This window comes from Delphinus delphis, chromosome 19, assembly GCF_949987515.2.
Source record: "Delphinus delphis chromosome 19, mDelDel1.2, whole genome shotgun sequence".
Taxonomy (NCBI): Eukaryota; Metazoa; Chordata; class Mammalia; order Artiodactyla; family Delphinidae; genus Delphinus; species Delphinus delphis.
The window spans coordinates 51,401,504-51,416,301 of NC_082701.1; the positions used below are offsets into that span (position 1 = coordinate 51,401,504).

The 14,798-nt window shown below is 52.3% G+C and overlaps 2 protein-coding genes across 3 annotated transcripts; one reads left to right on the plus strand and one right to left on the minus strand.

The window, feature by feature from the left end:
* The first annotated feature begins 7,908 nt into the window (after positions 1 to 7,908).
* RANGRF (RAN guanine nucleotide release factor) lies at positions 7,909 to 9,323 on the plus strand. Of its 2 annotated transcripts, XM_059998541.1 has the most exons (5): positions 7,909 to 8,093; positions 8,183 to 8,299; positions 8,501 to 8,657; positions 8,748 to 8,833; positions 9,056 to 9,323. In XM_059998541.1, exons 1-5 carry the CDS (start codon positions 8,017 to 8,019, stop codon positions 9,177 to 9,179), a joined length of 561 nt encoding a protein of 186 aa, XP_059854524.1. In that variant the 5' UTR covers positions 7,909 to 8,016; the 3' UTR covers positions 9,180 to 9,323. The 2 variants fall into 2 exon arrangements, with proteins under 2 accessions (XP_059854524.1, XP_059854525.1); XM_059998542.1 differs by lacking the exon at positions 8,748 to 8,833 and having other exon boundaries at positions 9,056 to 9,193.
* A 164-nt stretch (positions 9,324 to 9,487) lies between these two features.
* Positions 9,488 to 12,998, minus strand: SLC25A35 (solute carrier family 25 member 35). The gene is made up of 5 exons (XM_059998540.1): positions 12,128 to 12,998; positions 11,160 to 11,225; positions 10,551 to 10,703; positions 10,060 to 10,194; positions 9,488 to 9,905 (listed from the first exon to the last, which is right to left on the minus strand). The coding sequence occupies exons 1-5, from the start codon at positions 12,500 to 12,502 to the stop codon at positions 9,732 to 9,734; spliced, it is 903 nt and encodes a 300-aa protein (XP_059854523.1). The 5' UTR covers positions 12,503 to 12,998; the 3' UTR covers positions 9,488 to 9,731.
* Between the last annotated feature and the right edge of the window lie 1,800 nt (positions 12,999 to 14,798).

Genomic DNA, 14,798 nt, shown 5'->3' on the forward strand with positions numbered 1-14,798 from the left:
GGAGGGCAGGTTAAGGAGTCAACACTGGGAGTTGCCAGAACTCAGTCGGAAGAATACGTAACTCATTCTGAGGGTGGCGGGGACGTGTGTAGCTCACTAGCTCCAGACACAGGGGCCTTATGAAGAAATGGTACAGAGCACTGACATACGGCGCAGGCATCCCTGCTTTGCTGGCCAATGATAATCCCGTAGTGAAAAGCGATGCATCGCAGAATTCCACTGTTGGCGAGTGGGGGACAGAGGGTAAAGTGCCCAAATTGTGACCTGGGGGCAAGAACGGAAGCCCTCTCTCCTCTTTGCCCTGTCCACCATCAAACCCTGCATCAGAAGCCCTATTTCCGTCATTGGTGTCTCCGTTCTTCTTGGCAAAGTCTCCACCTTTGAACCTGCTCTTTCTGCTCCATACTTTGTGTATCATCCGTATTATTACTGCCCCTGCTTTCTGCTTATCTGGCTTCATCTCCTCCTCTCCCACCTCTACCAGCTTAGTGCAGACCCTCAGCACCCCAAACTTGGGATATTACAATGAGATCTTCTATTTCACCCCTAACTGGTCTAACACCAACTGGATGTACTATAATACAATTCTGGTATATATATATATATATATACACACACACACAACACACACATACATATATATATACACACCAACACATGTATATATATATATACCAATTTTTTATGTTCAAATCCACTTTTATTAAAATTATTTGGCAATTCTGGCAGCCATATAAAGTCTTTGACCACTGGACACATTAGACATGAGTTTATAATTTTGGTTTTTTGTGGGTTTGGGTACATGTACTTTTCTAAATCTTCTGCCCTTCATTTCATCACCAAATGGCAAAGTGCCTTCAGTTTCTCTATCTGAAATACCCTATTATTTATAGAACAGGAATTTGTAAAATAAGATTGAAAAAATAAAATGCACAGATTCAAAAAACTCTCTTCAAATATTAAAAACATACAAAGTATACTGAAGACATCTACGTTTAGTCCAATATATGTGTGTATATATATATATATATATGTGTGTATATATATATATATACCAATTTACACACACACAGAGTTTTTAAAGGTTACACTCCATTTACAATTTTGTTTTTTAATTTTGATAACTGTATTTAAATAGTTTAATTTTCTTTGTATTCCTATATATTTTATTTTTTTATAATGGTTATATTTCCCTGTACATATTATCCTTGTTGCTTATCCATTTAATTTAATTAATTAATTTATTTTTGGCCACACAGCATGTAGGATCTTAATTCCCAGACCAGGGATTGAACCCACACCCCCTGCAGTGGAAGCGCGGAGTCTTAACTACTGGACCGCCAGGGAAGTCCCCTATATATTTTATCTTATGAATTTAAGAACATTATTCTGAGTGGGGGGGGGTCCATGGGCTTCACCATACTGCCAAGGGGGTGTATGGAAGCAAAAAAGTTAAAAACCCTGCTTGGTAGAAATATATATTGTCCTTACTCTTCCCAAAGGGATGCTTGACTTTGTGCACTGAGTTACCTCTCTGGTCCAAGTCCATCACTTCCACCTCTTGGTGCCCTCTAAGGTGATGGGGTGGGGGGAGGTGGGGGCTCTGAGAAAACTGTCCCCAAAGCAAAAAAAGTGCATCAACTGCATGCAGGGCATTGGAAGGGGGGAAAGTCCCAGGGGTACAGCATCAATCAGTTGCAGGCCTACTTCAAACCAGTGCGTTGAGAGCTGGACACACCCTCACACCCTCTTGAGAAATGTAGCTTCGGGCCATCTCAGCCTTCTGAGATCTCTCCCATGACACTGGTCATCCTAGCCACAGCCAGCTGGACAAGGAAGGGATCTCATCCATGTCTGGCAAGTGGACAGGCAGGAGAGCTGGCCAAATAGGTACTTTCAGATTGGATGGTGACTAACTGACCCAATTTGATCCTGTCTCTTGGGAAGTTTGAACTTGAACACGCAGGGGGAGTCAGCGGTTGGGAAGGCCAGAAGAAGTGACAGACACAGAGAAAAAGGTGAAAGGTGAGGGAGAGGAAAGTGGAGTCAAGAGCAGGAACTTGCCAAGTTAGGGTTTCCTTCCACCCCACTCTCCCAGAGGAGGTCCCGCCCTGCCCCTCTGTCACTTCCTGGAGGTCTGCTTCCTACCATCTGCAAGAGCCCACCTAACCTGCGCCCCAAGAGCTCCAGAACAGTGGAGGGCCAGGCATCCCGAGATGCACAAGAGGCTCACAGCAGAGCATGACACCTAATGTGCCAGAGACCCAAAACGAGGAAGCTGGGGGGATTCTCCTCAGTGTTCCTAATCTAGTCCGACCTCCTCCTGGCCCATGAATAGGCCCCCAACGCTTGTGCCCAGTGCCAGGGCCCTGTTAATTTCTATGTCCTTGCAGGTCCCTTTCCAAGGGTTCCCTACCTGCTTGACTGCTCACCAAGCAGCCAGAGCCAGTATTGCCAGAGGGGGCCAGGTGGGAGCAGAATGCAAGCCAGCAGAAATGGGGAGGGAGGGATAGAGAGGTACATCACCCCCTACGTGAGGGAGGCAGCATGGGGTTGACCCCTGTGACCTGGCTCCCTTGGTTCCCCACGTCCAGGCGCCTTCTCTCCCTTGGGGGTCTATAACACACCCCTCTTCTTTCTAATTGCTCATGGATCAAACTTAGTCCACTCTCTTTGCCCCGAAACAGATTCAATTCAACTACATCCGTACTTCCTTTACTCCTGACAATGTTTTAGAGTTGAGGAAATGAAGCTCCAAGAGAAGTCTGATGCTGGCTGCCAGCAGTGAGGGGTCCACGCTTCTCAGCACATCCTGACCGTGGCCAACCCTCCAGCCTCACAGCTCCCTGCCATCCATTCCCCGGGGCACCCTCGCCAAACTGATATACTTACACTCCCCAAAGCAGGGCCCTCTCATTTCCCAGTCTTTGCTCCCGACGTTCCCCTTGTCTAGAATATCCCTAGGTTGCCCTGGTGAATTCTGAGTCAACCTTTAAGACTCAGAGTGTCCTCTACTGTTCTTTGTATACTCCTAGTGAGGCAGGGGCTCTGTCCTAATAGCCTTTATATCTTCAGCCTTTTTGCTTAAGGCCTGGTAAGGTGAAGGACCAAAGAATATGTGCCCCTTGGCCCCCGTGTCACAAAATGATTACGGTCCAGAGGTCTGATCGGCACTTGGAACCCAATGGGTAGACAGGCTGGGACCTGGGGCCTTTTGCTGCAGTGCTGCAATGCTTGCACCTGGGCACACCTCTCCTCCAGCAACCAAATACAAAGAAATGGTATGGGACTAAAACTAACTATGTGTGCATGCACAGTTGGGGTAAATTCTGGACTAAAGAGACCAAAAAACCCAACTGCCACTTTTGAGGAGCCTGGAGCAAAAGCAGGGGGTGGCAGGGCCTTGGCTTCTATGACTTCATCTAGACTAACTGTGGCATACCCTGCCTTTCGGTCTCCCATTTCTAGAAAACTGCTCCCATCAGTAAACCATTCGACCTTAGGGCTGTCAAGAGGCTCATCTAGAAGATCAGGCCTGCTGGAGTAAGTAAGTTTGTTCTCTGATCTCTATACACTGGTGCAGTAAGTCTCCACTCTCCACTGCTGGAAGCAGAGTTGCTGGGTTCAGGGTTTGGCACCTTTAAGGTAATGTCGGGGGTGTCCATTAGGAGGGACAGATATCTTGTTAACCTTCCTCTAGTCAACCAATGATGTCCTTTGACCTCCAGCACAGACTGTACCTGATGATGGGTCAACACATCTAAGTGTTGTCCCAGGGTGAGCTTGGAAGCCTCATTAGCCAGCAGGGCTGCAGCTGCTACTGCCCACCGGCAGCTTGGCCATCCCAGGCCCACTGAGTCCAGTTGTTATGAAAAGAAAGCCACTGGTCTCTGATCTGGTCCCAGCTTTTGGGTCAGGACTCCTGGTGCTCTCCCTGACCTCTCGTGAACATATAGGGTGAAGGGCTTGTCCAAACGTGGAAGCCCCCGTGCTGGTACTCTGATCAACTCAGGCTTTAGAGTCTCAAAGGCCTGCTGGCGGTCCTTATTCCATTGAAGGCATTCCCTTTCTCCTCCCTTTAGAGCGTCATATAGAGGTTTTGCTACAAGGCCATAATTTGGAATCCAGACACGATGGAACCCAGTCATCCGGAGAAAGCCTCGGAGTTGCCTCTTTGTGGTTGGAGACAGTAATGTACTAATTGCTATTTTTCGATCTATGGCCAGGACTCATGCCCCTGGGGTCAAAACAAATCCTAAACATTGAACCCCTTGCTATGAGATCTGAGCCTTGGTTGGAGAGACTTTATATCCCCTTTTCGCCAGAAAATTTAGGACCCTAACAGTATTTTGATCTGAATCTTGTTTGGTCTCACTACTTATCAATAACTCATCAACATATTGTAACAGAGTTCCTTTCTCAAGGCTCAGTTCCTCCAGTTCCCTTGCAACGCATTTCCAAAAAGATGGGGGCTGTCCCGAAAACCCTGTGGATGCACCATCCATGTATATTGGGTAACCTCCAGGGGGTCAGGGTCCCTCCATTCAAAGGCAAAAAGGTATTGAGAGTCTGGGTGTAGGGGAATACAGAAAAATGCATATTTGAGGTCCATAACAGAGAAATACTGGGTGCTCCCTGACACGTGGGTGAGGAGGGTGTATGTATGGGTTTGGCACCAGAGGGTGAATAGGGATGACTCCCACATTCACGCTTCTGAACAGGGAGGATCAGGGTGGTGCAAGGTGATTGGCAGGGCCTAATGAGTTTGTGTTTTAGGTTGGATTCCCCTCAGGGCCTCAGGCTTTAAAGGATATTATCTCTTCCAGGGGTATTTTTCCCTAGGCCTTAACCTTATTTTTACTTGGGGAACACATTTTGCCCTTCCTGGCACGGAGGTATCCCAAACTGCAGGATCTACTTGTTCTCTAATTTCTTGAGGGATGTCTTGGGGAATATTTTGATGCCCAACAGGTGGGTCATCTGGGGCTACTAATAGATGCACTCTCTGTTCGAATTCTTTACCTCCTTGGACTTCACCCTGTCCTAAGAATATACTAGCTTCTAACTTATTTAGCAAATCTCTCCTGAGGAGAGGGACAGGGCATTCTGGCATGTACAAAAATGAGTAATAATAACAGACCCGATTCCGCAGGCAAGGGGAGACGTAAATCGCCTTACCTTTAGCTGTCCATCAACTTGTGTCACAGTACAGTCATGGCTGGAGAAGGGGCCGGCTGGCCAAGTCAGAACAGAGCAGGCAGCTCCAGCGTCTACAAGAAATTCAGTTCTCCTACCTGCCACAGGGAGGGTGACCCGAGGCTCCATTGGAGAAATGAGGATGGATCGAGTTGGATCTGGAGCTGGGCAGGCGATCGATCCGGGCCGTCAGTCAGTGTGTGGGAATTTCTCATCTGAGAGATTCACAAGGAACTGGGGCCAGTCGGGTTTGCCCCTCGGGCGTCCCACAGGAGGGCGCTCAGGGCATTCCCCCTTCCAGTGCCCCTCCTTCAGACAAAAGGCACACTGGTTTGGGCCCAGGTGGTTTCTTGGTGGTCTGTCCCGCCTTCTCGGCCCTCCAGGGTCCCCTTGAGGTGGTGGGTGGATCCCAGCAGCCAAAGGCTGCCTTTTCTTTATTAGCCTCTCATCTTATTGGCCCTCCTCCGTTAAGTCTCGGTTGTTCTAGACCTTGAAGGCCTCCTCTGCCAGGGTTGACAATGGGATTTGGGGCCCAGCCTCAAGCTTTTGTAATTTTCTCCGGATATCAGGAGTAGCCTGGGTGATAAAATGCATGGCCGACAGTGTCCTCCCTTCTGCAGACTCAGGGTCTGTACTGGTGTCCTTCCTGAATGCCTCTGTCAACCGGCTCAGGAAGACTGCCAGGTTTTCATCTTTTTCCTGTGTAACCTCTCAGACCTTATCATGGCTTCACCATACACCTTTTCATTCCTTCTGATAAACGAGTAATAGAATGTCTCATCCTAGCCTGGCCTACACGGTATTCATAGACCCAGTGTGGATCATGTTCTGGGATTGCATCCGCATCCACCTGATAAATCTGGTGGTGTGGATCGGTGGCCAGTAGGCCATCTGCGTGTTCCCCGGACTTCCTCAGTATACGCTCCTTTTCATACAACAGTGGGTCAGAATAGCCATGATGTATTTGGCAAATCTGTCAAAATTTTTTAAAGGTTTTAAAACACCCGGTTGGATAGGATGATAGGTTGCTGTCAAACAATATTGATTCCTTGAGCCAAGGTAGGGAAAAAAAATCAAAAGCAAATATAGATCATTTAAAGGCACAGGAACTCACACGATCTGTTATCAAAAGCAGCATTCCAGGACAACTTTGTTCTCTTATGAGAGACAGAAACCAAATCCAGCCTTGCATCAGCCTGATCTTCATAAAGTCTATTTCCCTAATTAAAGTTAATCCAACCTTAGAAAATCCTGATCACATACAAAATTCTTTTCTCACTGTTCCTGTTCTGCAAACCTTCTGAGCCCATGCTTTGTCCCATATTCTTTTCCCATTCAGAAATAGCCAGCTCTAGTGATACAGGCTGCAACATGGGACCTTTTGCTGCGGTGCTGCAGTGCTTGCACCTGGACACCCCTCTCCTCCAGCAACAAAATACAAAGAAATTGTATGGGACTAAAAATAACTGCACGCATGCGCAGTCGGGACAAATCCTGGATAAAAGATACAAAGAAACCAAAAAACCCAACTGCCACTCTTGAAGAGCCCGGAGCCAAAGCAGGGTACTGCGCATGCCTCCTGCACACACCACCTATGGGGTGGGAAAACCACCAAAGCCTTCCTCTGGCCTGACCCCTGGACACACCCCTACCCTCACCCACATAAAGAACACCCTCAGGGAGCCAGCAAGCAAGGGAAACTGTTGTTTGCTCTCACTTCCCCCTGCTGCAGCAGGGGCCCCAATAAAGCCTTGCCTGAATTTCTTGTCTGGCCTCTGATCAATTTCTATTAATTAAGGAGGCCAAGAACCCTGGTCAGTAACAGGATGGCCTCAGGATGAGAATCCTCTTGCTCAGTTTTTGGCTGTGAAGTAGATGACATCTAGAACCCCTGAGGGTATGGGTGGTCCCCTGGGTTCCAAAATTCACCCTGTTGGGTTTATTCAGTCACTCAACAGTACGCCATGGGTCTGTTATGCTCTAAACGCTCTGCCAGGTGCTGGGGATCAAAGATGAATGGCGCAATTAGCTGGGAGGATACACTTGAGCTGAAACTTTAAGAACACTCTAAAAATCTATAAAAGAAAAAGTTTATTCTGTGCTTTCGTCCAGGCGTGTGTGTAAGGGGTGGGCAACGCCTCCCTCCCCACCCCTCCATCCCCTCGCCTCACCTCAGTTCCCAAGGTGAAGATTTGAGGGAGATTAGATGTATAATCACCGGTTTGGGTCTTGCTTTCAGGAAGGCGTGAGGCCTGAATTCTAACCCGGCCCCGCACACCTGGCCCCACTGTTCCCCTAATTCCATGCATCCGGGAATTAGCTAACTGGCTGGCAGCTCACTCCCTGTCAAGAGGCCCGGGAGAGAGTGATACGGGAGACCCTGAAACTATCCCCACCAACTCAGGAGACCCCACAAGACATCGGTCCCTTGGACGAGCAACGGCCCCTAAGGTGGGTCTCAGGCAACACTCTTATAAAGTGCGACCCCTTTAGAAGGAGGAGACCGGCGGGCGCGGTCTAGTGACCACGAGAGAGTCACAAAACCTAAACCGAAGTCTCAGCTCCTAGCGGACCCCGCAGTCCCGCCCCGCGCCCTTCTAAGAGCTTGACTTCCGGGAGGAGCTCCGCTGGGGCACCGCCCCCCCCAAGGCGCGGGCGCCAATTGGCCAGCGTGATCGCGGGGCGGGGCCAAATCCTAAAGGATCAGTGGCAGAGGAAGACCTGAAGGGGGCCGGGGCTGCTGCGAAACGGAGGTGATGCCAAGTGGCCCCACGTGGGTTTCTTTTAAATCTTTAATGCCCATACCCTAGTCTCAGGCCCATGGAGCCCACGCGAGACTACCCACTGTTCGGGGGCGCCTTCTCCGCCACTCTCCCTCCGGGGGCCATCGACGTAAGGTAAGAAGGCCCGGGCACCAAAGGAGGCTGACCAGGTGGGTTGCGGGAAGTAGCCGGGGTCAACCAGGGCCTGCCTCGCCTCTCTTCAGCGACCTTCGACCGGTCCCGGACAATCAAGAAGTTTTCTGTCATCGCGTGACAGACCAGAGCCTGATCCTGGAACTTCTGGAGCTGCAGGCCCACGTGCAGGGCGAAGAGGCAGCGCGGTGAGGGAGGAGGGCCCGCGGCTGGCCAATGGGAGGACCAGAGCCGAAAGAGTGGGCGGGGCCTGTGGCGGGACGGTTAATCTGGGCAATGAGAACTCCAAGGGTAACACCACGTCACCAGAAATGAGCGAAGTTTAGGATGAGATGCTTGTAAGGGGCAGTGAGAAATGCCCCTCCCTGACCCTGCTCCCCCAACTCCAGGTACCATTTTGAGGACGTTGGCGGGGTGCAGGAGGCTAGGGTTGTGCAAGTGGAGGCTGTGCAGCCCCTCCTTTTGGAGAACCTGGCCCTGAGGGGCTGCTGTCAAGAAGCCTGGATCCTCTCTGGCAAGCAGCAGGTAGCTAAAGAAAACCAGCAGGTGAGGGCCAGGGGAGTGTGAGACGTCTTGGAGGGGTGAAGGGGGTGGCTCTAGGGAATCAGGTAAGCATCCTGACTCTGATCACTTTAGGTAGCAAAGTATGTGACACTGTACCAGGCCTTGCTGCGGCTGCCCCAGTACCAGACTGATTTCCTGCTCACCTTCAATCAGCCCCCGTAAGGAGAACAGAAAGGGCACCTCGCTCATGACTGGGTCCCCAGGAGAACTGGCTTGGAGGGGCAGAGTAGGGAGACTGGCTGGTGGGGTCCTCCAAGGAAGTGGGAGTGGGCCAGGGGTTTGAGGTCACAGATAACCAGGTCCTCTGGGAAACAGGAAATGGGAATTTACAAGCCCAAGGCCCAGATGATGTTCTCTCTCTATCTGTTCCTCACCCCAAGCCCTGAGAATAGGTCATCTCTTGGCCCTGAAAATCTGTCGCTTCCGCCCTGGAGCCTGGGTGACTTTGAACAGTTGGTGACCAGTCTGACCCTTCACGATCCCAACATCTTTGGTCCCCAGTAAGGACGCTGAAATGCTGCATGCTGCTTCTGAAGACTTCGGACCTCTGTTCTGCAAGGGGATCAAAGGGTTGGATATATTCCCCTAATTCCTTCCCAGTGCATAAACATAAGACACCTCCTCTCTGCAGAAATAAACTTGCTTTATAACCAATATAATCTCTGCACCTTTGAATCCAACAGAACACCTGGGTCCCCCCAATTCCCTTTGGTCTTGGACGGTGGAGTTTAAAATTGTGCATGGGATCAGAAGGGACCCAAGGCCGGCAGTGGAGGAAGGGAGGAAATACACTTTGCAGTGACTGGTTCAGCCCTGAGAGAGGGGTGTGAAATTCACAGGGGTACGGGTAGGGAAGGTTTAAAGCAACACCCAAGGAAGGGAGGGAAACGATCCCTTGTAGTGATTCAACCCTGAGAAAACAGATGGGGAGTGGGGTTGGTGGTCCCCCTCTGATGGATGAAAGATTATCTGGTCAGAAGTCTCCAGGTCATAACAATGGAGTCAGAAGAGTCCAAGGAGTGCCGACTTGGTGGAGTGTTGGAAGAGTGGCTGTTGTTATTTGGTATACACGTAGTAGAGTGTGCGCAGCTGGTCCCAGAAGAAGAGGGAGAGGATCGTGTGGGGGCCGAGGCGGAAGTAGGAGGCACCTATACCCTTGTACATGCCCCAAATGCCCTCTATCCGAGCTGTCTGCAGCAGAGCATCCAGCAAGCCCCGGTACATGAGGCCCTGAAAGGTTGAAGAGGAAGAGCAGAGTTTGTCAGAGCCCACCAGAGGCCTCACCTCAGCAGCCTGCATTTTAGTCTTCCTACCTGCACCCACAATCTGCTTCCCTCACCCCCTGGCTTTCCCTGCTGTCCTGCACCCCAGAGCACTCCCTTACCTTGCCCTGAGCATCTGTGGGCTGGTTGTAGAGCCTTGTGCTGACCACGTCAAAGGGTGTCATGGCCAGGACCACCGCAATGCTACTCACCATGGCGGCCACCAGAGCCACCTTCCAGCTCTGGGGTGGAAATATCTAAGGGGGGGAGGGAGGAAGAGCTCTGTCAGTCAGCCAATCATTCAAGCCCTCGGAAAGCCCAGGCCCTGTGCTGCAGGTACAGTGGAGAGCTGGTAACTCAGGGAGCTTCCACCCCACCGGTGATAACACTGTGAAGGAGGAAGAGCGGAAGGCCCTGAGGACTCAGGTACACCTGGGAGGAAGTGACAAGAGAACTGTGGGAAGGTTGTAAAGAGACAGTGATCCCCCCAAGCCCTCCTGCCACTCCCTCACATTGAATGTTGGCACTGTCCCTCTTCAAGCTGAGCCCACTTCAGCTTGCCCTCCCCCTGCCCACATTCCCAGGGTGGCCCCACCCCCTTCCCAGGCAGTACCTCCCACTGGGTCACGAGGTCCTTGGTGGACGAGAAGGTGCACAGCTGGGTGGAGGAACCGACGATAACTCGGGGCAGGCCGCCCAGGGCCCCACGCCACAACCCCACCAGACCATATTTCTGGCCAATCTTGATTAGCGCCTGAAACATGCCCTGGTTGGGGGAAGGGGAGGGCAGAGAAAAAACCATGGGGGCGGGGTTCAGTCACCCAGGAATCAGGGGCTGCCACCCCCTAACAGTGCCAAGGATGGGTCCATAAAAGGCACCCGATCTCTAGACAACCAGTGCCATGTGGGCTTTGAGCATGAATGTGGCCCTCACTTGTCTGCCAACCCACCTTCCCTCCCTCGCCACCCCAGAACAGGGCCGGGTATATGCACGTGAGGACATTAGCAGGTCAGGAGAATGGGGCAAGAGAAATAGGTGCAGAAGCTAGAGGAACAGGGAACATGGGGATAAGAGGGTCTGGGTGGACTCCAGGGGCAGAGTAGGGCCGAACTGATGGGCTGGGCAGAGCCATGGCTGGGTTGTGGCTGTTGGGTGCAGGCAGAAACCTGGGGAAAATGGAAGAGAATGGGCAGGGACGCCAGCGGGTTGGAAAACCCTCACCTGGTGGTTATACTGGTGCCCCACAGCAATTTCTGTGGCTGCCTGTGCCTGTAGGTGTGTCTTCACCTGGAGACGAGAGAGTATCACAGCCTGTGGCCCAGCGGCCAGCCCCCCACCTCAGACAGCCAAATGCCTGACCCCTTCACACTTCCTCTGGGTGTTCGGTAATGAATATCCTTCTAACCTGATAATTATTGTTGTTCCCACCTAATAAATTGGTCATGAGACTGTGTCCCTTGGCTCCAGTCCCAGGGGATGGCTCTCCTAGCACTGCAAGACACCCCACCCCCTCTACATCCTTCTTCCCTTGGGGGAAGGGGCGGGGATGGAGAGGTTGGAGAATGGCAACAATTCCTAAGACTGTTCATGTTAGGCAAGACCTGGTGTCCAACCTCTCATGCCAGCTCCTACTCCCAGACCGGCAGACAGGATCTTCAGCCACCATCATGACCAGGCTCCCCATCAGGCTCTGGGGCAGGTTGTGAGGGGTCATCGGCAAAACTTGCTCTCTGGCCCCCAAGCCCTGTGGGGGGCATGTGTGCAGCTGACTTTGGAGAACTCCAGTCACTGTCCCCGAATCTCATACTCTGGGAGTGAGACCAGACTGCCTCTCCTTCTACAGAACTCATTGCCTCCCAACGTCTTTCCAGAAAGAGCGCTAAGCAGGGCCAAGTCCTAGCAACAAGCAGCTGTGGTGACCTTGAGCTAGTCGCTTCCCCTTTCTGGGCTCAGGTTCCTGACCCTTCACCGATACCAGATTAACTCAAAGGGGCAGACTGTGGGATAGTAACTCTGTAACGCCCAGGACTTCCCCTGATCCCCACACCCGTTGATGTATGTTAATCAAATTCCTCACCCTCCCCTACACAAATCCATTTCCAACCTCAGTATCAGGTTGTGAAGGCCCAGGCACCCACCCTACACCAAAGGTCTGCCCTGAAGGCCCCAAGCAAGACCCTTCTTCTCACCATGTAGATGGGGCTCCCCAAGTAGGCTCCCATGACCCCAGCCAGGGCCCCAGCTGCTGCGCTGCGGACAGGGCTCAGGGTGCCTTCAGCTGTGTGCAGGCAGCCCCCAGCTTCAGCCAGCCCGTAGGTGCCCAGCCGGATGCCGTTCATCAGGAACTGGTATAAGAGGGCAGGGGCCAGGCCCTTCTGCAGGGCTGCCAGGCCGTCCACCTTGCCGATGGTGATGAAGGCATGGAAGACGTTTCGGTAGTGTCGTCGGTAGGTCCCGGGGGCCTGAAGTTCTCCCTGCAGCTGCATTCTGGTCTTCACCACCTCCAGGGGATTGGTGAACAAACAGGCCCCACAGGCTGCCAGGCCGCTCATCAAGAAGTCCATGGTGGGACAGCAGTAGCAGGAACTGGCCCAGGGGTAAGAAAGTTAAAATGAGCTTCAGAAACGGAGTCAGAAAATCAGGGGAAAGCCTCAGTTCCAGCAGTCCAGGCTGCAGGAGGTAGAAATGCAGAAGTCTGGAGTCAAGAGTGTCAGGGTCAAATGTCAAGAGGTCAAGGGTTAGCTGGAATTTGGGAGTCAGGAGATGGCAAAGAGAGAAGAAATATGAGTTTAGGAGAGTCTGACGAGAGGGTTATGACGGGGACTTGTTAATCAAGGGATTTGAGGTCAAGGAGGGGCAGAAGCCAGGAGGGCGTAAGGTGGGATGCTGAGGATGGCCGGCTATGGGGGCCGGGAGTAGGTGAGGGAAACGCGGAGCTGGGAGACCGGAGCCAGGGAGGAAGGAAAAAGAAAATCTGCAGGTTAAGGAGGGAAAGGATCCAGGAGAAGATCCAGTGGCGTCCCCGGACAGCAACGAGGTCTGGACCGGGGAAGGAAGTCGAGGCTCCGGCCGGGTATGAGCGCCCTCAGGCAACGGCCGGAGCCCACAGCAGCTTCACCCCAGGGAGCCTGCGGAGGCCGGGCCGCCACACTCCAATCACTGGAGAGCGACGCCCAATGGGGAGCCACAGCCGAGAGCCTCAGCCAATCAGCGCCGAGCCGGCTCTGCGGCCAATGGGAGGTGCTCTCGGCGACCCGGCCTCCGGAATCCGCAGAGAGGCGATTGGAATTAACTCTCCCCACCCCGGTACCAATGCCTGGGCTGCGGACTCGGAGTGCTGGGAGGGGGTCCCCGGGGAGCAGAGGTTTTATCACTGGCGGGGAGGAGAGGTTGGACCCTGGGTTACTGGACGGGCGCAGAGGCCGAGTACGGAGGCAGCAGTCCCTCACCTGCATGTTTTGGGCTGCTGCTCTTGCGGGCGGAGGGCTCCCCTCCTTCGCCTTGTATCCCGGGTCATCGCCGGGTGCGGTTGCCAAACTGTAGGTCCACTCCCTCTTGGTTCAGGCGCCAGGAGAGCCCGGAAACTGCGGCTCCTCCCGCGAGGCAGGTGGGACACACCTACTGGACGGGACAGATCTCCTTAGGCTTGGTAAAATATTTGTAGGTTCCAGCGCGGGGGTGTGGTGGCTGCGGGCGCGGAGGAAGGGGTCCCGAAGGATGGCGAGGGAACATAGTCACATCCCTACGTTCTTTTGATCCTCACAGCAAACCAGGGAGAAGGCCAGACAGGCTAAGTAAGGCGGGATTTTGATCCCTGGGCTTAGGTTACACAGGGCCAGCGAGTGGTGGGAGAGGTCCTGAGACTCTGGATTCCTTCCTTTCCTAGTTCCTGAGCCTGGTTAATTACGCAAGAACTTCTGAGAAAAGAGACTAGGGAAGCTAGCTGGGAAGGGGTTGAGGGGGGAAGGCTTGGAGAAAGGTGGCAGGAGGATAGGGGATGTCTTCTGGGGCGGGAGGAGGAGGCAAGGGGGCACAGCAGTGTGTGAGGCAGCCACCAAACTTAGACTCAGAGGCCTTTGGAGTTCCAGTTTGGGTCTTCCTGCTTACCAGCTGGGTAGCCTTGGGCAAGCTACTTAACATCTCAGAGCCTCCTTTGTAAAGTGAGAATGATAATTATTTATTGCACAAACCTGAGTGAAAGTGTTGCATTTTTCTCTAGATGCTCAATTATCAGTCACCTTGTGCCCGTGTGTATCCTGTTCCCACTGCCGGTGAAAGTCCTTGCACCCTTATTTTGGTGACCTCCAAATCACTCTTCATCTTGAACTTCATCTCCTGATCCTTGAAGCTTTTTAGCCACTTCCATCCTGCTTTGCTCCTCAGGCATTTACCCTTGTTTCTCATTTGATTAGCAGTTGTTTACTCTGAGTCCTCCAGTACTCTGGGAGTTCTTGGATGCCCCCCCCCCCCCCGGGGCTGGGGGACTGAGTCTGGGTCTTATCTCCCCAGTGTACTGCTAAATCATTGAGCCTCTGGGCTAGGCACGAGGGGTGGAGCAGATAACGGGGCTTCTCAGGAGAGGCTCTGAAAGGGTCCCCTGAAAATTTCCAAGGGATGCTCCCCAAATGCCTCCACCTGCTGGCTGGGATTGACACTCAGAAAACTGAATTCATCTCTTGGTGAGTGTCGAGCCAAAAGACACAAGCAAGCCAAAGAGTGGGAGAAGGAAGGATTTATAAGTAAGGAGAACACAGGGGATCTTTCCCAAAGCAGTGTCTCCCGAACAGCAAAATTGGAGACATTTTAAGCTAAGGATACATGCATATTAGTGAATGGGTTTGGGTGGTGTATGCTTATTCG